This window comes from Procambarus clarkii, chromosome 53 (assembly GCF_040958095.1).
Source record: "Procambarus clarkii isolate CNS0578487 chromosome 53, FALCON_Pclarkii_2.0, whole genome shotgun sequence".
Lineage (NCBI taxonomy): Eukaryota > Metazoa > Arthropoda > Malacostraca > Decapoda > Cambaridae > Procambarus > Procambarus clarkii.
This window is the reverse complement of record NC_091202.1, coordinates 6,993,286-7,021,042: the sequence shown is the minus strand read 5'-3', so window position 1 is coordinate 7,021,042 and position 27,757 is coordinate 6,993,286. Positions and strand designations below refer to the sequence as shown.

General features: G+C 40.4%; 1 protein-coding gene across 1 annotated transcript in view; it reads left to right on the top strand.

The window, feature by feature from the left end:
* Positions 1 to 18,435, top strand: part of LOC123767226 (ionotropic receptor 21a-like) — a 69,229-nt gene extending 50,794 nt beyond the window's left edge. The window contains exons 2-3 of the mRNA XM_045756798.2: positions 13,627 to 13,813; positions 16,988 to 18,435. Coding sequence (XP_045612754.2) covers positions 13,627 to 13,813; positions 16,988 to 17,224 — 424 coding nt within the window. The 3' untranslated portion in view covers positions 17,225 to 18,435. The remainder of the gene's footprint in view (positions 1 to 13,626; positions 13,814 to 16,987) is intronic.
* Positions 18,436 to 27,757: the final 9,322 nt, after the last annotated feature.

Sequence of the window (27,757 nt, the reverse complement as noted above, 5' to 3'; positions counted from 1 at the left end):
ACTCAAAACGCATATATCTTCGTTTTCACTTCAGTTATATTTATGACAAAGGATTTTAAATGTAGCCTATATTTCTACCTTTCCAATGACATAAATACTTTCGTTAATTACAATATCTAGATCAAACTAACATTGATTTTCAAAAGGTTGTATATTTTCCATCAGCCAAGAAGCCGTCTTTAAAATATGAATATCTTTCCTCACCCAATAAGATCTAATCTCTGAATAAAACCCAGAAATCGACTTGATTGTAACCTATCCACCGCTGCCCATTGGATGGGGAAGAGGGGGTTATGTGTAGGATAAACATATCAATTGTGACACTAGCCCTCCATATATGTCAGTTGCTTAAATTATAAACTGTACTTGTGGTCGGTCTCGAGCCCATTGTTGATGTGACAATGTGCATTGACTTTTGTAACTACCTTATCAAGATTATAACTTGTTTGGCTATATGAATTGTCCCTGAGCCCATGTCCCTGGCTCAGTCCCTGCGCCCATTATGTGCCTCTGTAACACTCCACTATCGCTCATAGGATGGGCATGGGGCGCATAATAAATGAACTAAACTAAGCTCTGCCTTTTTGATAACATATACATTTATAAGCTTTATTTGTGAATCTCAATTAATTTAACAATATATCACAGAGCCTGTATGGTTCGGTGAGATGAGCGAAGAGACATGGGAGATTTTACATAAGTACAGTACATGGTAGTTTAAGTAGCGAACGCATGTCAACGAATAACGAGTATAACAAAACTATTGTCCTATGAAGTCGATTTAACTTCCAAACATATATTTTTTAATAAATGTTAAATGTTTTCTGGCTAGTTATGTTATTTGTGATAATTTGTGCAGAGAAGTGCGACAAGTGGATATGCCAACAAACACTTTCCAAACAACGATATATCTTGGATAAGTCGCTCCACAACATTGACGCTTGGACCGTCGACTTCCTTTGATGCTACTTATTTCATAATGAAATTATATTAGTTTGGAGTAAATATATGTTTTCTCATGTTATGCATTCAGCACCCACATTATAGTGAGTAAATATACCATATTACTTCATTACTTAAATAATGCTGGGAGGGTTTGAGTAGCTTTGGGTCTTTAGTGGACAGAATCTCCAATAGATGGGGCGAGAGTCGCCCCATCTCTCTCGCCCGAGCAAGAGTCGAAACTTAATTTAAAATTGATATATCTTTGTTCTCGAACATGATATATTTCATTTGGTGCAATCATAATAATGTTCATATCTCGGTCTTTCAGGAGGCATATAAGATTTTAGGCTTTATTAGCGTATCTTTGTTAATTATACAATATATCGGCAAGTGCGTAGGCGTCTGCACTCCATGCCCGACAAGCTACTGAGCGCTACTATAAAAACATATGTATCTTCACTTGAGCTATAAATATGTCAATTGTAATGTATTTAAAATGAAGCTCTTATTTCTATCTTGCTTGAGACATATAAAACATTTGTGTTTATTAACGAATTTACGTGAAATAAACATTGATCTGAGAGAGAGTTGCTCTGTCGTTCAGTCTGTACGGGGTGGGAGCTCCATAATTTTTAAAATACATGTATCTTCATTAGAACTTTAAGTATGTCTATGGTAAAGTGTTTAAAGTGAAGCTTATATGTCTGCCTTTCTTGAGACATATAAAACATATATGTTTATTAACGAATTCACGTGAAATAAACATTGTTCTGAGACAGTTGCTTGGTCGATCAATCTGTCCGGGATCGGAGCTCGGTTATTATAAAAGTACACGTATCTTTGCTTTAAATCTAAATATGCCCATGGTAAGGTATTTAGAATGAAGCTTGTAATTATATCTATCTTGTGACATATAAAACTCTTACGTTTATTAAGGAATCTGCGTGAAATAGGCATGGTTCTGAGATTTCCTGCCTGAAACGCTTCGCGTACTAGTGGCTTTACAAGACTGTAATTACCATATTATGTATCCTCACATTCCCAATGTACCTTCTTGTATATGCATAAATAAATAAATAAATACATAAATAAATGAATGCTGCGGTTTTCGAGCTCGACGAGCGATGAAAACTGCCCCTTTTATAAAACTACAAATATCATCAGTTTTACTTAGAATATTTGTCTGGTAGAAGTTTTACATATAGATCGCGTTTTTGTCTTTCTTCTGACTAATAAATAATTTTGGTTTAATAAGTCATCAAGATGTTTTCAACAATATTCTTTCGGCGTTCGTCTTTTCCAACATGGGCGACCCTTTTGGAAACGCGATACTTGGGTTAACCCATCCCATACTTGGGTCTGTTTCCATTATGGTTCGGAACAACACTACCCTCATCTACTCTAACCCCAACCCACATACACTAAATGATGTTATTAATAATGAACTAAAAAAAGTCCACTTATGGATGTCAACCAATAAACTAACACTTAACATAGAAAAGACCTACTACATTTTATTTGGAAGCAAATCTACAAATGCAATTCAGCTTCAGATAGATAATGTAAACATTAGCAATAAAAATGATGGAAAGTTTCTTGTCCTATTCCTAGACAAGAGACTCAACTTCAGCACCCACATACAACACATAACTAAGAAAGTCTCTAAAACAGTTGGGATACTCTCCAAAATCAGATATTATGTACCTAACTCTGCTCTCATCTCTACATATTGTGCACTAATCTATCCCTATCTTAACTATGGTATCTGTGCATGGGGTTCAACCACTGCAAACTACCTCAAGTCCATCATCGTCGAGCAAACATCTGCTATCAGAATAATAAAAAATTCTGCTTTCAGACAACACTCAGCCCCCTTGTTTAACTCCCTTAACATGCTAAACATAATCTCACTCCACAAATTTTCTTGTGTCAATTACATTTACAAAACCCTGTTCTTAAACTCAAATTCTGCTCTGAAACTTTCCTTGGACAGATGTAATAGGACCCATTATCACCACACCAGAAATAAATATCTCTTTGATATCCCCAGAGTCAAGCATAATCTGTGTAAACACTCTTTGCAAATAAAGGGACCCAGTCTTTGGAACTCACTCCCTAATGAGTTGAAAAGCTGTCCAACTTTTGCTTCATTCAAAAACAAAACTAAAAAGTACCTAATCTCATCTTCAAAGTTTTTTTTACCGTGTTGCTTGAAAATTGCACTGTATCTATTGCTACCCAATCTCCCTATCTTTATGTATCCAATCCGAACATCTTTACCATCGTGATCATTGCTGTCTTCTTATATGTGCTATCAATCTGCTGTACAGTGTCTGTTAATCTTGTTTAAATTACCAATCAAGTTGACAATGTAATCAACCAGAGCTTTAATAAACCAATGTGCATTAATATACTTACTATTCTCTCTCATCTCATTTTTTTCCTTGCAATGTATCTGTTATCATTTTATTAATTCTGCTAGAATTTACTACTTAAAATTATCTGTTAGATTAAGGACGTGCCCGAAACCCTGCACGTACTAGTGGCTTTACAAGATTGCAAATACTATGCTATGTATTCTCTCTAACCCAATGTACCTTCTTGTATATAAATAAATAAATAAATATATAAATATACATTGACTTGCATTCACTATGTAGTTATATAATTTTCAAGTATTTAAAATGGGTTATGAAAATACACACATTGGTACATTATTGCAAAGATATAATACTATATACAGATATATATATATATATATATATATATATATATATATATATATATATACATATATATATATATATATATATATATATATATATATATATATATATATATGTATATATATATACATATATATATATATATATATATATATATATATATATATATTATATATATATATATATATATATATATATATATATATATATATATATATATATATATATATATATATATATATATATATATATGTGTAAATTGTTGCAAGTCGAGCAACAAATATTTTACATTGAACAACAAATGAGATTGGAAAAGCAATATTGCCACCTCTGCTATACAGAAAAAAATAGACCCCAGACACACCCTGTGGGTAGTAATGGACCCCCATACCGACACTATGAGGGGTAGTGGACCCCATAATAACACTATGAGCGGTAGTGGACACTATACAAACACTATGGGCGGTAGTGGACACTATGCAAACACTATGGGCGGTAGTTGACTTCATAGCGACCCTGTAGGCGGTAGTGGACCCCTACCGACCCTGTGGACGGTAGTGGACGCCCTACCGACCCTGTGGACGGTAGTGCACCCCCTACCGACCCTGTGGACCCCATATCGACCCTGTGGACGGTAGTGGACCCCCTACCGACCCTGTGGGCGGCAGTGGACCCCCCTACCAACCCTGTGGGCGGTAGTGGACCCCTACCGATCCTTGGACCATAGTGGACGCCCTACCGACCCTGTGGGCGGTCGTGGACCCCATACCGACTCTGTGGGTGTCAGTGGACCCCATACCGACCCTGTGGGTGGCAGTGGACCCCATACCAACCCTGTGGGCGGTAGTGAACCCCCTACCGACCCTGTGGGCGGAAGTTGACCCCCTACCAACCCTGTGGGCGGTAGTGGACACTCTACCGACCATGTGGGCGGCAGTGGACCCTATATACTAATCCTGAGGGCGATACTGGACCCTATACTCATCCTGTGGGCGGCAGTGGACGCCTACACATCCAGTGGGTGTTATTGGGCCCCATACTTATTCTGTGGGTGGTTGGAGCCCCATACCCATCCTGTGGGTGGTAGTGGACGCCATACACATCCAGTGGATGGTATTGGACCCCATACCCTTCCTGTGGGTGGAAGTGATCCCCATACCCATCCTGTGGGTGGATGTGACCCCCATACCCATCCTGCGTGTGGTATTGGACCCCTTACCCACCTAACAGGTGGTATTGTACCCTATACCCATCCAATATTTGGTATAGTAGACACCATACCATGCTGTTTGCAGTAGTTTACCCCATAAACATTCCAACGTAACATCGTTTTCTGTTAGCGTTCCTACAAAACATTCTTTAAAGATTTTTAGAGCACAAACTATGGTATAAAATATTGATTGGTGAAGCACTGTTATTCTATGTAATAATTTATAGTGCTTATTATAATTTACTAAGAACAACTAATATTTCTCAAAACAAAACTACGAGCCTTCAATAGGATATAGCTGATCTGTAATATAATAAGAGCATGGACAACAGTAGGTAAATTTCACAACCCATGTGGGACATGAAAACTACAATTTTCATTATAATTGAACCAATCACGACTATTCTGCTATCTACGTTGATGGACGGGTACTGTGAGGCGTAAATTGGTACGTGAGAATGAGTTTGGGCCTTGGTAAAAAAGGTAACTGGGAATATATCACATATGTACTAAATCACATTCAACACATTGCTGTTTTCTTATATGTGCTGCCAATCTGTTGTATGGTGTTTATAAATCTTGTTTATCTGTATCTTTTGCTACCCAGTCTCCCAATCTTTATATACCCAATCTGAACATCTTTACCATTGTGATCATTGCTGTCTTATATGTGCTGTCAATCTGCTGTATGGTGTCTATTAACCTTGTTTAAATTACTAATCAAGCTGTCAATGTAATCAATCAGAGCTTTAATATAACAATATGCTTTAATATACCTACTTATCTCTCTCATCTCATTTTTTTCTTGTAATGTATCTTTATCATTTATCAATTCTGATTGAAATTACCTACTTAAAATTATCTGCTAAATTAAGGACCTGCCCGAAACGCTGTGCGTACTAGTGGCTTTACAAGAATGTAAATACTGTACTATCCAATGTATTCTCACAAACCCAATGTACCTTCTTGTATATATATAAATAAAATAAAATAAAATAAAATATTGACTTTAAACATTAAGTCATATATGTGCTGTCTTGTGTGAGAACGGGTTGTGTAGTGTTGTGGTGAGAGGTGAGTCCATCAATGGGCCTCCAATGACAAAATTTTACTTCCAATTAGCCGAAGAATGCAGTGTGACTGAAAAGTAGACTATGCAAAACAGAGGAAAGTGCTAAGTATTCGACTAAACCTCCATGTCTTGAGAATTATTTTGGCCATATGACTTTCATATAGGTCAGTTATTGTCTGTTACCCTTGTCTGTTCACTTGTGCCACTACAAGAGGAGTACACTTAGAAGTGACTCCTGATATGAGTGCAGAGGCATTCATTCAGGCCTTTTGCAGGTTTGCTGCCTGTCGATCCTGCTCCAAGTTGATGATCTCAGACAATGGATATACCTTGGTGGCAAGGGAAGTAGTCTGAGGGAAGTCTGAAATCACCCAGTTGTACTCACTGCCTCTGAACCAATGACAGTGCCACTGGAAGTTTATAACCCCCCCCCCCCCCCCCCCCCGAGAGCACCGTGGCATAGAGGCTTCTACGAGCGAATGGTGGGAACAGTCAAACGCTGCCTTAAGAAAACACTACACCACCAAAAAATCTATCTCCAGGATCTCCAAACCATTGTGAAGGAAATTAAGTCTTGAGTCAAAAACCGACCACTGACTCTGCAAACACACAATGTAACATTCCCTATGATTCCCTTATTACAACTTGTAATAAAGTTGTTACATCTTGTTATAACGCTTTTATGGCATATTAGAACATTGTCAGAACTTTCTATATTGGTTGATACAATTGTTAGAGGGTGATAAACCTTGTTCCTACATTGTAGCAATGTCGTAGTTTCTTCGTGTGTTTGGCAGGGACCTAACTCTCTGACGATAACATGGAATATGAACCATCAAGTTCATCTCATCTGATATATGGAGGACTTCTTACTCCTTTAGCATCCCTCACTGATAAGGGACCAGAAGATCATTTGTATCACAGAGAGCTACTTGATTCTGCCTGTCGAAAATGTTACACTGAAAATCCCCCAGTCTAAGAGCTGGTAACACAACAAAATGAATCTATTGACGGCCTGAGTGGACAGAGCCTGACTGCTGAGTGGAAAGTGCTTATGATTTGTAGTCCTAAGGTTCTAAGGGTCTGGAATCGATTCCAGCTGGAGGCAGAAACAAATGGGACGAGTTTCTTTCATCCTGATGCCCCTGTTAACCTAGCAGTGAATAGGTACCTAGGAGTTAGACAGCTTCTACAGGCTGCTTCCTGGGTATGTGTAACAAAAAGGAGGCCTGGTCGAAGACCCGGCTGCAGGGACGCTAAGCCCTGAAATCATCTCAAGTGATGATCTCACATCACCTCTCACAAATCATCTCACCTCAATATACTAAATTAAGTATATAGTAAATAGTTAGATTTGACCTCAAACCCATTCTTCCTCAATCATCTTGAATGTAAGCAACTTCGGGAGAGGGAGGAGGAGGAGGGAGGGTGTTGTGTTGAGACTTGAGTCTGTCCGGAAGGCTTCCCATGAAAAAATTTTACTCACAGCTAGTCCAAGAATGTAGTGTGACTGAAGTAGTTGCTAATTGCTGCCGAGACTATGTTAAACAGAGGAAATGCCAAGTATTCGACTAAACTCCATGTCTTGATAGTTATTATGGCCAGTTTGATTCTCAGATAGGTTAGTTGGTTAAGCAGCATGACAACAACACCACAAGGGTATGTTGTGCTCTAATAACAACCCAATTTAATGTGTCACACCTGTACTTATATTTAGTCATCAGTTTTTATGGTATATTATTTCAGAAGTAAATTGTGACCATATGAGACTTAGTTGAGCTGGACATAAGGACCAACAGCCACCATTAATACACGTCCAGGATGGACTACATGCAGTGGGCTGTGTCTGATGTTAGATGACTAGTCAACACATCTGAAAGAGCTGAGAATATATATATTTAATCTAAATAGTAGTGTAAATTTACACATTAGTAATTATACCTACCGTTTAATTACGTAAAGATTAAAATATGAAACCTGCAAAATGTGCGAAGGGAAGTTTATTAGTGACAATAAATTATAAAATACAGTTTGCCTAGAAGTAATAAATACAATTAAATACATTTCCTAAAATAATAATTAAATCAATCACCAGTAGATTTCCCCAAATCACCCTCGTACCCTTTTATCTCTTCCCAATCTCCTCTTTGGTACTCTTTTCCAATCTCTCCCCCGTCTCATCATCCCAATTTCACTTCCCTCTCCATCAATACCCACTCTCCCTCCCTCCACGTCTTCTCTCTTCATGCCTCTTCACCAGTCCCCTATTCTTCTCTCTTCCCCCTTTTCTCCCTTCCCTCCCCATTTTTCCATTTCTCCTGTTCTCATCTCATTCTTTCCCTCTTGCATCACATTTCATACCACGTCTCGCCCTTGCCTCTTCTACTCCTTCTCCCCCCCTACCTTCCCCTCCCCCTTCTCACTCTCCTCTTTTCTTCCTCCCTTCCTTTTCTCTCTTCGCTCCTTTTCTCTTTTGAAACATGCATGCCCAGCAAATGCACAACATATCCTCAGCGTTATTTGTAAAATTGTAACTTTAATGCAATGTTGACACAACCTAGCTTTTAAAAAGTTGTTGTAATGTTGCGTGTAAGTTTAGATTTTGTGGATAGCTGAAAATCATCAGTAAAACTATCTAGAAAACTAAACTCCAATTTCAGACTTAAAAAGAGTCGCTTGGATTCGGAATAGGAGCTAATCCTTCCTAAGAAAGGGCACATTGGGTCAACTTTGTCAACCCCATTATACTAACTATACAATCACAAATCACTGTGAAAGTTTCATACAGGCTAGCCTCAAGCATCCAACCTGTCCTCTTACAAATTACGTCAGAATTTGGCAGATTACCCGTATGGCCAAAAATGGACGTAATTTGAAAGAAATTCTTTTTTAAATAAATTGGGGATTTTTTTCCAAAACTGTAAGTTAAGGGTCCTCTGGTAGGTTAGGAGGTCAGGAACTTCTCCTAAAGTTTCAAAACGTCATGAAAAACGTTAATTTTAAGTTTCCTCTCCTAACCTAACCGAATAAGCCGGTGGACTCAAACAGAAAACGGGACAGTACATCACTTGCGTGAGCCGATTACATTTCAAATTACGTCCAAATTTGGCCATAGTGCGCATACGAGCCAAAAGTGACGTTATTTTTAAGAGGAGGGGTTGCCGTCACAACATGCATTCCCAGAAAACAATTACTTGTTTACAGTTGTTACATTTATGCAATATTGTAACAATGCAGTTAAAGTGCTTTGTGATTACATTCTGTGTAAGTTGGGACATCGCAGATATTTTCTTTGTTAACACATTTAGGTACATCTGAATTTGTGCAGCTAACCTGAACTACATAAATGAGAATACAAAGTATGTGAAGAATTAGCTACGTGATGCTAAAAATCCCCATCACAAACCATGGTTAGTCATACAGGGCCATGTGATCAATAATCTGCACTGGCAAACTGTAGATGCATTATGAGTATATCTTCAAGAATACAGGAGTGAATAAGATGGCAGTGATACAAAATATCCCCTTCTTGTAGGATGGTAAGTCATACAGAGTCATATGATCAGTAATCTGCAATGGCAAATTATGGGTTCAATATAAGGATATCCTCAAGAACATGAGAATTAATAAAAAGAGTGCAAAGTTCCAGGTACTGCATGCCGGAATGCCTGAAGTGTCTAATAACTGGGAATTCAGTGATGTAGTGTGTGTGAGATTTCGACCGATTTCCTTCTAACAGAGTTTGCACCTGGAGTGCTCAGGATTGAGAGATTCGTCACTTGTATCCATCTGCCACAGGTAATGGTAGCCCAACCCGATTCTGGCAACTACTATATGACATTGTCTGGTGGACGATTTGTGTTGCCCATATATAAAGGTTTCGGATCTAAACAAATCATAACTTTCATACTGAGGCTTTCAGACCTTTTGGTGACAGTAATTTCCCTCCTATTAGACTTGACTGTTTGGAACAATATCGGCTTGACAGCAGAGGATGGGATGCCTATTTCTAATTCAACTTCATCCTTGTTACACACTAATTTGGCTGCAATGTCTGTGTCATTATGGTGGGTTATATTTATGTGAGATGGTAGCCATATATAAGAGATTCGTTTTTATATGACTTTATTCTGTTGCAGCCTTTATTCTGAATCCATTATTCTGTTGCAGCAAGCACATTATTTATATATATATATATTGCAGACAGCTTAAAAGATATAGAAAAACTTGCTGGAAACTAAACCTCTATTTCAAATTTCATCGGAGTCGATGTGAATCGGATAGCTGATCCTTCTTAAAACGGGGAATTAGGCTCGTCTTCGATCACCCTATTACACACAAACCTATCACTGTAAACATCTTCACACCCTCTCCATCTACACACACTCTCAAAACCTCCACCCCACACTCATCAACAATCCCCATATTTCCCTTCACGCACTTTTACCCATTTCTTCTCCTCACATACCTTCACTGTTTCTTCCCAGCTCACACCTTCCCTCTCCCCCAGCACATCCCTTCCTCATGTGCCCCAGCATGCACTCTTCTCATCTTCCTTTCCACACATCATCTCCGTCCTCCTCTTTACACAATGTTCAAGTCTTCCTTTCCATATTCCCCTTACTTCTCTATCTACATTCCCCCTATCCCTCTCTACACACCCACCCGACTTCCCTTTCCACACACACCCTTGCCTCTCCTTTGAACATGCCCTTCTCCCTATCTATATCCTCCCTAATTCCTTCTAAATTAGGAGGGAGAACACCCTCTTGGGAGTTCATTCTCAAGAGGGTATGAATACCCTTTCTACTCAACCTCACTTCCTCTCTTCACCCCCTACCCACTTTCTCTCTCCGTCCTCTCTTCACCCTCTACCCATTTTCTCTCTCCATCCTCTCTTCACCTCTTCCCACTTTCTCTCTCCCTCTCCACCCACCTTCCCCTTCTTCCTCTTCACATACCCTCCCGCATCTCTCCCACACATCCTTGTAACCGTCTTTTCTACATATTATGTCCATCACTGTGCACAAGATCGTACCCAGAATGCGAATCTGTCATCTCAACATACGTTCTGAAAGCAGTGGGCTGGCCCCGAACCCTCTTACGACACTCCTCATGAAATCAGTATTAATATAATCCGGTGACCATTTAATGAGGCTAGCCCGAAGGCGGTCCGAGGCCTCTAGCCTCCTCTGTCTTTAGCCTCGGACATACAGGCAGAGAGACAGACATCCTAGTTTATAGATATAGATGGAGTACCCAGTGGTGCCCGGGGCTTCTGTCTTTTTTCTGACTGTGCTGTCTCTCTCTCACACTCCCTCCCATTCACTCTACTTCACCCCTCACTACCATTCTTCCTCCCAATCATACTCCCTCCCTACCTTCCATTCTCTCTCCCTCCCTCCCACTCATTCTGCCATTCTCCCTCCCTTCATCCTCTTCTAACCCTCCACGTTCACTAACCCCCACACTTCCTCTCATTCTCTCTCCTCCCCTGTTCTGTCTCCCTCACGTTCATTATCATTTTATCCCTCTCATTCTCTGTCTTTCAGAACATTCAATATACATTCCCAAAAAAACACAAAACAACCTCAATGTTATTTTTCCTATTATTACTTTGATGCAAAGTTTTAAGAATGTTGTGGTGATCTTGTGTGAGTGTGATGTCGAAATGGACACTCTATGGCCATTAAACCAAAAAGGGCGCTATCATGACCTCATGCTCTAAGTCATCGCTGGAATCCATAGCCTTACCAATATCAATAATTGTCTAGGGTTTAATCAAAGGCTAGCAAAAATATTACAGTTTACTGGTGCATGTAATATAGGTCACCGTAAAACAATAAGAAAACTACAGTTCTCTATAACTCATATTCTATCACATTATCCAGTTTCTTAAAGTTGTTCAAAATCATCAACCGGCCTTAAAACTTCATGCCCTCGGCACTAGCTGACACCAGGCTCTATTCTGGCACAATGTTACACTAGCACCTATTATGCTGATAATACAATTACAGAATAGTGGGGTCACACTCATTAATCAGTGAGGTCGAGGAATCAATATCATAACATAGCACAATGGCATCACAGGTACCCCCATCAATAAATACATATAACAGCACCTACCACCTGGCATAAATGATGTACATCGGTAGAACTGATCCATGGCAACTACTACTGCACAATCTTAAATATCCTAGTAGTCAATAAACACAAAAAAGGCCACTAAAAACAGAGCTGGGCGACAACACTTCCACCCGTCTGGGAAGCTCTAAGAGTAGTGACAGCCCAGGGCCGGGTGGGGTCACTCAACAAACTATTTCCTACTCGGCAAGCCAACCGACTCTCCTCTTTCAAATATCACAAGCTCATATCAAACATTTATCACTCAATAACTTCTACATCATAACAGTTCTGAATAAACAACCATACATGAGTATACATATCAATGAATCAATACATAAGAGAATATATACCATGGTATATAAATAAGTCAACAGAGAATTCATATCTGCAAGAATGGTAACACTGGTTGGAGACGGTACGCCGAGGGGAGGGGAAGGGGGAGGGCGGGTGGTGGTTAAGAGAGAATGTGTAGACGTTACCAGTCTGCCGTTACTACATAAGTATACATGAAATAAAGTAAAGTATCATATACCAGCATAAGTACCAAACCTTGCCTCTGTGGTATAAATCTCACAATACCAGAATATAAATTACTAACATGACAAGAGGACAACGCAATGAACAGTAATGAAATGGATATATCACAGTATACATACTCGTCATACATTAAGTATATAAATGTATACATTCTACATCATAATACACATAGCATATCATATACAGTAATACGTAGCATTCTACACTATAGGCACGTAATGATGTTTTCCAAGCTACAGGACATTAGGCTTCAGCTATTTACTCTACTTCCCATATATCCACAGATGGATGGTACTATTATTTAATATGTATAAGTATAATAAACATACATTGGCAATACGTAATTTATACTAAAGTATTGTCAAAAGGAGATTATATAGATATGATAATATTTATGATACTAGGCTAATGCCAGGATATCACTATAACGTTTGAACGCATCAAACACCAGCCACAGTATGATCATACTGGTGTATGTGTGGTCATAACAGGCGCAACCCGGCACAAAGAGATTCATAAGAGTTGTTGGTTATTTCAATAACAGCCAATACTACTTTAGGAGAGTCGTGGAGGTCGACCCCGATTTCCTTATGACATTTCCTATACAATCACAATTCATGATGAAATGTTGGGTGAAACTAACAGCAACCGACTGGCCTCCAACCTCGGACAGACAGACATTCTCTTGTATAGGTATATAGGTATATATAGATTACTCCTACAGTTTGTTTTTACATGTGTGGAGCCAAGGGAAGGGAGGGGGGGGGGAGGTTCTTTGTGAACATTTGTATGTAAATAAAGTCTTTGAACTGAATGGATATAATCTCATCAATAATGCACATTAATTTTCAAAGCTACCTTTAGGAAAGCAGCCAGAGAGAGTGAGGAGCTTAGAATATCTTTCCAGTTTCACTATTAGGTTTTTGCCTTAAAGCCACGATCAATCCAATTCAGACATTGTTCATTTCTTTCATACGTTTATAAGGAACTACTATAATGTCACTGTCTAGACAGGCTTTCATGGACGGCCGACTTTACCTGATGCAGGCAATCGCCGACCACTACACGAGGGTGGACGGCCGTACTTTACTGTACATTGGACGAGAGAGTGTTTTTTCAAGCAGGGGAGCGTGGCCCATACCTCACGATGCGCCTTACAAACCTCAACTGGATAGAATAATGATGTTTATTATCGAGGTGAGATTATTTACAGTGTTAACAATGTTCATTGCAGCAAGACTTAATGTAAACAACTTGAACTGGTATTCTGATGCTTTTTCGGTTTGAGTCGCTCCATTGCCTCAAATGATTTTCTCATAGATACATCACGCCATTGTGATATGGAAGTGTAAATAATATTATATGTAGGCCAGAGTGTGGGTGGGGTCGACTGTAAAATCCCGGTTGCGCTCCAGTTCGAAACCTCCGGAATCTTCCAGGAAATTCAGTAGTGTTCCAGGTTGGTTAGCTTGTGTCCCATCATGGCCATGTTGGTTAAGGCAGGAGTCTGGGAATCACCAGAACGCAGATTCAAATTACTACATTGCCCCATAATGATTTTCTCAAACATATACATATATCAGAAAACTCTTGACCCTTGAAGGATTCAAACCTCGTCAGCCAGGGCATCCATGTTCCTTGGCATGCCTAGTACTATAACCACTTAGCTACAGATGGTACAAAAGTACTGGGAAGTCGTGAGACTTTTAATCCCAACACCCGACAGCACTGGTGACTTTATTGGGCACAGATATTTCATCAAACCATTTCATCAAGGTAGGGACGCATGAGAATCAATTATGCTTACAATTGTGCTCATCCCCATCCCTCTTCTCTCAGAAAATACTTGTCTCTTCGCCACCCACTTTCGTCCTCCCCCACCCCCTCTCCTCTCGTCCCTTCACACCCTTGCTTCTCTATCCCTATCCTTCAATATTACTGACAGCATAATAAGAGCAAGTGTTACCATGTCTTTATATAAATTAATGCCATTCACTCAGAATATAATAGTTCCGCCTATCGAATTTGCCAGTTTTGCCTTTATTCTTCCATCCGAGGGTGAAGTGACAGTTCAGTACATTTTTTACATATTTTATTGGATTATGGCCTTAGTTTAAATAGCAGGTAATGTCTGTTAATTTTCTGGAGATCAGTGATTAATGGTGTATATTTCTATAGATATATAGATTTTTTTTATATTTTCAAATTTGTTTCGAAAATTTTTTTTTAGGTATTCTGACGGGCAGTGCCAAAAACAGTCGTGGGTGTCCGAATGTGACCCTAGCACCCAGTTCCATTTTGAATTCTTTCAACTCCGACCACCCTATGTTCATCCCTTGCCCAAGACCATTCTCTATGCCAATTTGGGTGAACTTTTCCTCAAATGTTTGGCCTCCAATTTTGGACTGTGAAACAGACAGACATTCTCTCTTATATAATATATATCACTTAAGAACTCAATGACCCGACTAGAGTTCGAACCTTCACATGGGACTAGCTTCACCCATATTGACGGAAGTCTGGGGTTCAGAATGAACATAGGCTGGTTGGGGTCGCCAGAATTCAAAATATATCAACATGCCAGGGCCACATTCAGACCCCAATGACAATTGTTGGCACTGCCCGACAGCTACACAGCTAAATGCTTTCAAAAGAAAGTAAAAAACAAGTTATTCTTATAGTAATATACACTATTATTCAATGATCTCTGGAAAATGAACAGAAATTTCCTGCTGTCTATAATTTACCCGTATTTGCATAAAACCGACGATACTACCAAAGTTTCAAAATTTTCTCAAGCCACTCCCCTTTGATTGAGTGAAGAGGTAACAAATTGTTTAGTATTTCACACCATTAAGCTTCTCTCACTTGCGACCACACATTAGGCAATTATATTTTGTTATAAGAAAGAGACAGAGACAAATAAAGAGACATGCAGAGATAGAAACAGAGACAAAGTGACATACAGAGACAAAGACACTGAGGCGCATGGGTACGAACACCATTACCTGCAGGTCGAGTGCAGGCGGGGCAACCGTAAAAATCCTGATGGGGCACCAGTTTGGGCCTCCAGAACCTTCCAGTGAATTCAATTGTTCTGGAATGATTAGCTTTTGTCTAGTCATGTCCGAGTGGGTTTAGGCAGGTGTCTGGAAATCACCAGAACGCTGATTCAAGTCACCTATCTTGCCTTGTTGTATATCACACGGCAAGATAGATTTCAAGAGAGAAAGAAGTCAATGGCATCATGAAGCGTAGCCTCTCTACGGCCCATTGCCTGGCACAACGAGAACCATACCTATACAGGATTAAAGACATTCCTGGAAGGATGGCCAGCTACATTTGTCTCTATATTGGTCAATTCTTACCTTTCAGTACAGTGCAAAGAGGGGGAATTTCCCGTTCTTTCAGTGAAAACAGAAACTTGCTGTATACAGAAGTCTGACACATGGATAGTTTCGTTCTGATGTACTCAAGACCCCATGGCTCATTTAGGAACTGCGTTGAAGCTTCTAACAAAACTGAGCTGTTGTTGTTGTTGTTCTTGAAGCTTCTAACAAAACTGAGCTTAAAAGTAATAATGGTAAGAAAAGGCCATAGAGCAACACATTTCTTGTTCCACTACCTTAGTGTTGTGGTACAGAGGGAAGTCCTCTATCTTGGGCACACATTTTGCCCCCTGAGCTCGTGGAGAAGAAGCTTGAATTAAATGTGTATCAGGTTGATTTGTGATATACATTATAGATTCCATTTTTTTTTTACTTTTAATTGTGATGATGCATATATACATGATAGTGCTCAACAATTTGTAACCATTCAATTTTGTAACCACAAACAGTAATGTATATACAAAAATAAAAAGAAGGGGGGTTGGTAGGAAAAGCAAATACTGGTATTTCTGACACAAACGACAAGACGCACTTCCGAACTGCATCTCAAATACTTGGTATTTGTACTGATTGCTGGAAACCCTTATGCATCTCTTTACTCTGAGCTTACACCATCTTCCAGACCTTCACTTCACTGATTGTATCTCTTCTTCCTTTTAATTCACATTAATAAATTACTAAGTTTCTTTTACCAAATCCACCCACCCACATGGTGGTGGTCGGAGAGTGAAATGAAGGTCCATTACAGTGAGTGTGAGGCTTCCTCCACAATACCCAAACAAATCCAGCCAACTCGCCTAACACAACCTAACCTAACGTTTTCTATGCCTCGGAGTTTACAAAACCAGACCTTCATGTATCTTGGAACAAGACGTTAGAACAAAACATAATACAGAAAGACGCATCATAAACAATAATGTATTTAAAGTTTTCAATAAATCACCAAATATAATAGGTATGAATAACACCCATATGTTTTCAGGCGGGATTATACGAGAAGTGGGTTAAGGATGTACTGGAGAAGGCGAAGCAGGAGAGTCGCAGGAGACTGATGGAGTTGCAGGAGACAGCGTCCCTGAGTGAGAAGAACACCGACAGTAACCAGGCACTCACCCTCCGCCACATGCAAGGACCCTTCCTGCTCCTCGTCCTGGGCCTCGCCACCTCTCTCATTGTCCTGGTCTCAGAGTTCCTGGTTACATTATTCATCAATCTTTAACCTTTAAAGCAACTTTTCTTCCTGACGATCATGGAAATTCTCGGTCAGTGGGCCAAACAATCATTCATATCAACCCATCCTAATGTTTAGATGGTACTTTTTGTAACTATGTGCACCATAGTTCAAACATTGACATATTAAGTAATTAGATAGTATAATTTTGTTCTATTCACTTTATAGAGTCCCCCCCGCCCTAAAAAAAATAAACTGAAAAAACTTAGATTCCTAGGCCTATTATAGCACACATATGTACTATATTAGGCCTCATATAGCATATATTAACGCCAAATACACGACGAAACTACGATGTTGCTGCAATTTTTTGTTTGTTTAACACTTAACCAGTTGTAACTACCAATATAGCAAGTTGTAGTATCGTTCTAACATGTCACGTTATACAAAGATGTCACAACTGTATAACAAGTTGTAACAAGCAGAAAATAGTGACAGTTACTGTTTGCAGGTTTAGGCCTAGGATGGTTCGGTTAGGTTAGGTTAGTTTGTCTTTGCAACATAAGTAAAAAACGTTTTCTAGTTTGTCCAAATTCAATAGTACCGATTTCTACTTTCTAATTGCGTTGTACATCGGTATATGTAATTTGGTCCTCATCCTTCTTATAAGTACTATCAAAACAGGTGGATGGGTTGTTCATGTAGATTTCAATGTACTGGCTTTCAGCCTGCCATAAGCTTGACTGTAACAACCTAGAAGACGTTGCTCACAGTGAGAAAGCCTCACTAATATAATTTGATCACCGCGACTTCCCTGGTGTTAGGTTCATAATAATTTGGGCCGTCCTCACCAACAGTGGCCAAATACTTGTCAATCCAGCCGCCAAACCACGTGATTCTGAAGGAAAATACTTTACATATGACTCACAACTGACTTCATTCAAACTTTTCCTGAACTTTGCGTTGCTCTCTTCCCATATTCCAACTGCACCCTAGGTGACACCTTCTCGGGTGCTGGAAATCTAAAAAAAATCCTACAGTATCTAAATAATTAAACTAACCTAGGCCTAACAATATACAAATTCCTAAAATATGAAGATTAATATCATGAAAAAATATAGATTTGAAATACACAGTACAACAATATAATTTATAATTGCGTCTTCGAGATCGGCAGTAGCAAGGACAAGCATATCCCGAGGATGGGATGCATTGTGCAAATTGAAAAAAAAAACTTCATTTGTTGTTGCTCTGTTATAACCATGGTGAAAGGGAGATCTTTCAAAAATTAAAGAATGATGCACGTCATAGACCTGGTGTACTTTTCCTTATAAAATTTCCAAATACACGCCAGGTGACTGTTCTTCAGAGTAACACACTAGGTGACTGTTCTTCAGAGTAACACACCAGGTAACTGTTCTTCAGAGTAACACACCAGGTAACTGTTCTTCAGAGTAACACACCAGGTAACTGTTCTTCAGAGTAACACACTAGGTGACTGTTCTTCAGAGTAACACACCAGGTAACTGTTCTTCAGAGTAACACACTAGGTGACTGTTCTTCAGAGTAACACACCAGGTAACTGTTCTTCAGAGTAACACACTAGGTGACTGTTCTTCAGAGTAACACACCAGGTAACTGTTCTTCAGAGTAACACACTAGGTGACTGTTCTTCAGAGTAACACACCAGGTAACTGTTCTTCAGAGTAACACACTAGGTGACTGTTCTTCAGAGTAACACACCAGGTAACTGTTCTTCAGAGTAACACAATAGGTGACTGTTCTTCAGAGTAACACACCAGGTAACTGTTCTTCAGAGTAACACACCAGGTAACTGTTCTTCAGAGTAACACACTAGGTGACTGTTCTTCAGAGTAACACACCAGGAAACTGTTCTTCAGAGTAACACAATAGGTGACTGTTCTTCAGAGTAACACACCAGGAAACTGTTCTTCAGAGTAACACAATAGGTGACTGTTCTTCAGAGTAACACACCAGGAAACTGTTCTTCAGAGTAACACAATAGGTGACTGTTCTTCAGAGTAACACACCAGGAGACTTTCATTCACAGTAACACACCAGAAGATTATCCCACACAGTAACACACCAGGTGACTGTTCTTCAGAGTACCACACCAGGACCGTCCCTCACAGTAACACACCAGGTGACTGTCCCTCATAGTAACACACCAGGACCGTCCCTCACAGTAACACACCAAGACGGTCCCTCACAGTAACACACCAGGACTGTCCCTCACAGTAGCACACCAGGTGACTGTTACGTACCCTTATAAGATACGTAAGTGAATATATTAATATGTACATTTATAATTGTATGTAAATTACAAGCATGTATATTGTATACTTATGTTCTATGCAAATGCACATTCATGTTACAGTGTTGGCGTTAGGCCCAGCGTATCGTGGGAATGATTGTTTATTTCTTTGTGTGATCAGTTTTCCCACGGGAACTAATGATTTATATGTGATCATAAGTGGGTAACAGAGTGAAATAATAATTGAGTGAACTGTATCTGGCAAATTGTCGTGGGATCGTCCGTTGCTGGGTGTGCATGCCATTATTTCTTTCTGTATGCATATTTTAATTACTATGTAAAGAAACAATTGCTTTGTTTGTCTATATCAATATGTACTAATTATTCATTAAGTTAGTTTAAGATTACTCTTGTCACAATGTAGTGCTCCATTGTTGAAATAATAAATATTGTAACTTTGGCAATTTATTCGCGGGGCAAGGCAATGTGTTTTTGACTCGCATATTGTAGTTCAGTAGCTGAGCAGAAACCAGGGAGATATCATCTTGGAGTTAAGTCATTCTTTTGTTCTAGCCATATAATTATTCTTAGTATTGATTTAATGTCTGGAAGTTACAGTGATATTTTTAATGTGATATATTGTGACCATATAATCATCTGTTTGCCTTTGAGATTTATTTAATATAAATTATATATCTATACTTAGTATCTTTATTCTTCAGTCCTATGAAGATTCTATTTTGTGCTCATTACCCATTAAGGGGTTATACTGGTGATTCGCTATTGAGAACAGCAGTTGTGTCGTATCCCTAGACTTATTAAAGTTTGGCTGCTGTAGGATCACGAGCCGTAACGTACGATAGGTAACAAAGAGTTATGGGGGCCTGTGCCGGGAAATATTGTCCCACTTAACTTAACTATGCTAATCTAACCTTGCCTTCCTAGGTACCAGTGTCAAGTGTCTCTGTGTGTTTCTTAAGAACTATTCCATGTGCCAAGCAAGCCTTCCTGTGTGTCAAGTAACAACGTTTCACGATTTTGAGGTAAGTCATCCTATATATATTTTGTTTGTGCAGTGAGGCCAAGCGAATTTTCAGTGTGGTGACAATTTTACAGTGAAGTGTAGTGCAGTGCCATTATTTTAATTATTGTTGTGAATCAAGTGCCAAGTGTTAGTAACGATGGAGGAGAAAGTTGCAGCGTTGGTGGCTCACCCAGACTTTGAAGGGATTCAGAACCTTAAAAAGACTGAGTTAATACAAATGGCAAATCATTTGGATTTGACCGCCAGCAATAGAATGGTTAAAGCCCAAATATTGAAAGTCATTGTGACGCATTTTGTTGAGAATGGGGATTTAGATGAAGAAATTCTAGAAGAGTTAAGAGAGGAGTCGAGTGATCAGATGACGTTAAAGCGTCTTGAGTTAGAAGCGCAAATAGCCAATGCTAAGCTTGAAGCTCAAAGGGAACAGAAAATATTAGAGGCTGAAGCTCGTCAAAGAGAGATTGAAGCTCAACAGCAACAGCAAATATTAGAGGCTGAAGCTCAGCAAAGGGAGCTAGAGACTAGGCGTTTAGAAATTGCGGCACAAAACCAGAGAGGTTTAATTGAGTTGCAACTTGAAGCCACAAAGAAGCAACAATTAGAAATTCAACAACAAATGGCTGACACTAACTTCAGGCTTGAATCACAGCGTATGGCAGCTGGGCATGGAAATACTAGTAATGTTTCAACAAATAGTGATAATAATCCCATCAGGATGAATAAGTATATAGAGTTGCCCAAGTTCAATGAGGAAGATTCTGAGGTTTTCTTTGCACATTTTAATAAAATTGCCATCAGTATGAACTGGCCAAGGGATCAGTGGGTAGCCATTATGCAGTCTCAATTCAAGGGGCGTAGTCAGGAGGTTTTCACATCCCTCCCTGACGCTCATAGTTTTGATTATGACTTTGTAAAGAAAAGCATCCTCAATGCATACCAGCTAAATCCAGAGGCACACAGGCAAAAGTTCAGGAACCTAAGGAGAATCAAGGATCAAACAATAGCAGATTTTACTCGTCAGAAGACGAATTTTTGCAACAGATGGTTAAAGTCACTTGCAGTCACTGATTTTGATGCTCTAAAGAATCTTCTCATAATGGAAGAAGTATTGTCCTGTCTTCCAGACCAGTTGTCTACTTTTATGGCAGAACAAAAGAATGTAACCGATATTGATGAGCTGTCAAAGCTCGCGGATGAGCATGAGTTGCTGACTAAGGCCCCGTTTATGGCCACTTCACCTAAGTCTAGTCGTAGAGTAAATTTCAATGCTCACCGTACTCCTTATCAGTATAAGTCTCCTCCTGGTGCGACAGTTACTCCCGTGAACTCTTCTCTTACTAACCCTAAGATGGTTACTCCATTGCCAGGATTATCTAAGCCTAGTAATGCTAATTCTAAACCGGCAGTTGGTTATACCAGTGTGTCCACTGTCAAACATTGTACCCATTGTAAGAGAAGGGGGCATGTGATTTCTTCATGTTTTAGTTTGCATCCTGAACTCCGACCAACTGGTCTTATTATGAGTAAAGGAGTGCAACCTATTAATTCTTCATGTATTACAGTCAGTCCCAATTGGATGGCTGAATTCAAACCCTATATGTCCACAGGTACCTTATTATGTACTAATGGTAGACATAAGACTGTTCAATTACTCCGTGATACTGGAGCTTCACAGTCTCTTATTACCCAGAAGGTACTTGATGATGTTGACACCCGAGATCTGGGTGAAGTTGTGCTTCTCCAAGGTATTGCCGGTAGTGTGCAACCAGTGTCCTTATTACAAGTTAACCTTGATTCTAAATATACTTCAGGATGGTGTAATGTTGGTGTAAGTAAACAACTGCCCATTCCTGGGGTAGACATTATTCTAGGTAATGATTTTGGCAACCAAATGGTTGTAGGGCCCAAGTGTCCCATCATGTTAACTAAACCCCATAATGTATTAGCTCAACCGGAAGCAGATGATGATATTATTTACCCTGCTTGTGTTGTAACTAGATCCATGGGAAAAACAGGTGAGAGTAATCCTGTCTTCACTGAGGTTGCTGATCCCAAGACCAGGACCCCTTCAGTAAAGGAGTGGGAGGTGGATCTTGAGGATTCTTTTATGACTCGACTGGATGATGAGAGTGAGGCCGTAGTAGAAGCCCCGCCGAACCTAAATCACAAGGAAAGTGAAGGTGAGGAGGCTGAACTATCTGTACCTTGCCCGCTTGTCTCCAGTGCGCCAGTTGTCGAGAGTGAGGCCGAAGTAGCTATGACTCCATTTTATTCTGATCAATCGGGAAAAGAGATCAAGCTACTAGGTTCTTGCCCGCTCGCTGCTGAGTCTGAGTCATTGCCCTTAAGTGTTGTACAGACTACTGATCCTAGTTTAAGTAAGTGTATTTCTGAGGCTCCTGATAATATTGATGCATTGGAGGAAGGGACGGGTTTCTTCTTCAAGGATCGACTTCTGATGAGAAGGTGGAGACCCAAGGGAACTCCCTCTTCAGAGGATTGTGAGATTAGAACCCAACTCGTTGTCCCCAATGATTATCGTAGGCAGGTCCTGCAGGCTGCACATGATGATCCCATGGGAGGTCATCAAGGTATCACGAATATGTACCATAAGATAAGTAAATATTTTTTCTGGCCAAAGTTAAAGAAAGACGTGGTCAGATATTGTCATAACTGTATACCCTGTCAAATTGTTGGTAAACCAAGTCAATCTGTACCTAGAGCACCATTGCAACCTATTGTAGTTCCTGATGAACCATTTACTCATGTTGAAATTGATTGTGTGGGTCCTTTACCTAAGACTAAATCGGGTAACATGTTTTTGTTCACTCTCATGTGTATGACTACTAGATTTCCTGAAGCTTATGCTCTACGGAATACCAAGGCTCATAATCTCATCAAGTGTCTTGAAAGATTCTTTTCGTTGTTTGGAATGCCTAGAGTTATTCAGAGTGATAATGGGGGAAATTTCGTTTCTAAAGTTTTCAGAACTTTTTGCGAATCCCGAGGGATTCGGCACAAATTGTCCAGTCCATATCATCCACAAAGCCAAGGTGGACTTGAACGTTTCCACCAGACTTTGAAACAAATGCTAAAGACAACCGGAGAAACTCATCCACGTAATTGGGATGAGAATCTCCCCTTTGTGTTGTTTGCTGCTAGAGAAGGGCTACAAGAGTCATTGGGCTGTTCACCCTTTGAACTAGTGTTTGGTCACCAAGTAAGAGGTCCTCTTAAAATGCTACAAGAAAAGTTGTTGGGAGATGTCTCTGTTCATCAGAGCGGATTGTACTTGAGTGAGGTCAAGGCAAAGTTGTGTCGGGCTCGTGAGTTGGCGAAAGAACATCTGGGAAGGACTCAACAAGCCATGAAAGTACGATATGACAAGAAGTTCAAGGCTAAGCTAAGGTCGTTTGATGTCGGAGATTTGGTGTTGGTGTTGAAACCTCGTATGGGGACTTCCATGTCCCATAAGTTCGCAGGACCCTACCAAGTGGTAGACAAGGTGGGAGACCTAACTTATAAACTAATTAACCCTAATCTTTCAGAACCCCAAATGACTGTGCACATTAACAGATTAAAAGCTTATGTTGGACCTGGTGTAGTAGCTTGTTTTAGTCGGGAAGAGTTACCACCTGAGGATAATTGTAGTGAGGGACATGTTGTTAATATCCCACTTCTCAGTTCCAGTTCCAATGGCAGGGAGATGCTATGTCATTTACAGGAGGAACAACGTGATGAGTTCCAGGTTCTGCTGGACAACCATACATCTCTGTTTGGGGAGGTTCCTACCCAGACCCACCTCATCACACACGACATTCAGCTCCTGGACAGCACCCCCATTCGACAACATCCGTACCGAGTGAATCCCGAAAAGAGGAAAATTATGCAAGCAGAAGTGGAATATCTGCTCCAGCATGATTTCATTCGGCCAAGTCAAAGTACTTGGAGCTCTCCGTGTTTGTTAGTGCCAAAACCAGATGGAACCTGGAGATTGTGCGTGGATTACAGGAAACTGAACAAGAACACTACAGTGGACGTTTTTCCTTTACCCTTGTTGGAAGAATGTATAGAGTCCATAGGTCATGCCGAAAATGTAAGTAAGCTTGATTTGTCAAAAGGGTATTATCAAATTCCATTAACAGAGTATGCTAGAGAGGTTACTGCTTTTGTTACACCTGATGGTGCGTATGAATTTAATGTTGGGATAGGTGCTGTGCTTATTCAAGTTGGTTTAGACCAGATTGAGCATCCTGTGTATTACTATTCCAGAAAATTTAATGCAGCTCAGAGAAATTATTCCGTGGTAGAAAAGGAGGCGTTGGGTCTTATATTGTCAATCAAGAAGTTTGAGATTTACTTATCAGGAAATAAAGTGTTAGTATTTACAGACCACAACCCCCTTATCTTTATAAATATGATGAAAGTCAAGAACCAACGAATTCTGCGATGGTCATTGTTTTTGCAGGAATTTAATGTAGAAATCAAACATATTCCAGGCAGACAAAATGTTATTGCTGATGCTTTGTCAAGAAGTTTTGATGTACCATAAATGAAATGTTTCTTTTTACTTAACATTTTTACTTCTGAAAAAATGCCATTGATCTTCAATCCATTGCATTTTTTTCTTGGAGGTGGAAGTGTTACGTACCCTTATAAGATACGTAAGTGAATATATTAATATGTACATTTATAATTGTATGTAAATTACAAGCATGTATATTGTATACTTATGTTCTATGCAAATGCACATTCATGTTACAGTGTTGGCGTTAGGCCCAGCGTATCGTGGGAATGATTGTTTATTTCTTTGTGTGATCAGTTTTCCCACGGGAACTAATGATTTATATGTGATCATAAGTGGGTAACAGAGTGAAATAATAATTGAGTGAACTGTATCTGGCAAATTGTCGTGGGATCGTCCGTTGCTGGGTGTGCATGCCATTATTTCTTTCTGTATGCATATTTTAATTACTATGTAAAGAAACAATTGCTTTGTTTGTCTATATCAATATGTACTAATTATTCATTAAGTTAGTTTAAGATTACTCTTGTCACAATGTAGTGCTCCATTGTTGAAATAATAAATATTGTAACTTTGGCAATTTATTCGCGGGGCAAGGCAATGTGTTTTTGACTCGCATATTGTAGTTCAGTAGCTGAGCAGAAACCAGGGAGATATCATCTTGGAGTTAAGTCATTCTTTTGTTCTAGCCATATAATTATTCTTAGTATTGATTTAATGTCTGGAAGTTACAGTGATATTTTTAATGTGATATATTGTGACCATATAATCATCTGTTTGCCTTTGAGATTTATTTAATATAAATTATATATCTATACTTAGTATCTTTATTCTTCAGTCCTATGAAGATTCTATTTTGTGCTCATTACCCATTAAGGGGTTATACTGGTGATTCGCTATTGAGAACAGCAGTTGTGTCGTATCCCTAGACTTATTAAAGTTTGGCTGCTGTAGGATCACGAGCCGTAACGTACGATAGGTAACAGTGACTGTGCCTCACAGTAACACACCAGGACCGTCCTCACAGTAACACACCAGGACCGTCCTCACAGAAACACACCAGGTGACTGTCCCTCACAGTAACACACCAGGACCGTCCTTCACAGTAACACACTAGGACGGTCCCTCACAGTAACACACCAGGTGACTGTCCCTCACAGTAACACACCAGGTGACTGTCCCTCATAGTACCACACCAGGTGACGGTCCCTCACAGTAACACACCAGGTGACCATACCTCACAGTAACACACCAGGACCGTCCCTCACAGTAACACACCAGGTGACTGTCCCTCACAGTAACACACTGGGTAACCGTCCCTCACAGTAACACACCAGGTGACTGTCCCTCACAGTAACACACCAGGTGACCGTCCCTCACAGTAACACACCAAGTGACTGTCCCTCAAAGTAACACACCAGGACCGTCCCTCACAGTAACACACCAGGTGACTGTCCCTCACAGTAACACACCAAGTGACCGTCCCTCACAGTAACACATCAGGTGACCGTCCCTCACAGTAACACGCCAGGTGACAGTCCCTCACAGTAGCACACCAGGACCATCCCTCACAGTAACACACTAGGTGACTGTCTCTCATAGTAACACACCAGGACGGTCCCTCACAGTAACACAACAAGTGACCGTCCCTCACAGTAACACACCAGGTGACCGTCCCTCACAGTAACACACCAGGACCGTCCCTCACAGTAACACACCAGGTGACCGTCCTTCACAGTAACACACCAAGTGACTGTCCCTCACAGTAACACACCAAGTGACCGTCCCTCACAGTAACACACCAGGACCGTCCCTCACAGTAACACACCAGGTGACCGTCCCTCACAGTAACACACCAGGTGACCGTCCCTCACAATAACACACAACCGGTGAACGTCCCTCACAGTAACACATCAGGTGACCGTCCCTCACAGTAACACACCAGGTGACCGTCCCTCACAGTAACACACCAGGACCGTCCCTCACAGTAACACACCAAGTGACTGTCCCTCACAGTAACACACCAGGTGACCGTCCCTCACAGTAACACACCAGGAGACCGTCCCTCACAGTAACACACCAGGTGACCGTCCCTCACAGTAACACATCAGGTGACCGTCCCTCACAGTAACACACCAGGTGACCGTCCCTCACAGTAACACATCAGGTGACCGTCCCTCACAGTAACACACCAGGTGACCGTCCCTCACAGTAACACACCAGGTGACCGTCCCTCACAGTAACACATCAGGTGACCGTCCCCTCACAGTAACACACCAGGTGACCGTCCCTCACAGTAACACATCAGGTGACCGTCCCTCACAGTAACACACCAGGTGACCGTCCCTCACAGTAACACATCAGGTGACCGTCCCTCACAGTAACACACCAGGTGACCGTCCCTCACAGTAACACACCAGGACCGTCCCTCACAGTAACACACCAGGTGACCGTCCCTCACAGTAACACACCAGGACGGTCCCTCACAGTAACACACCAAGTGACCGTCCCTCACTGTAACACACCAGGTGACCGTCCCTCACAGTAACACACCAGGACCGTCACTCACAGTAACACACCAGGTGACCGTCCCTCACAGTAACACACCAAGTGACTGTCCCTCACAGTAACACACCATGACCATCCCTCACAGTAACACACCAGGACGGTCCCTCACAGAAACACACCAGGTGACCATCCCTCACAGTAACACACCAGGTGACCGTCCCTCACAGT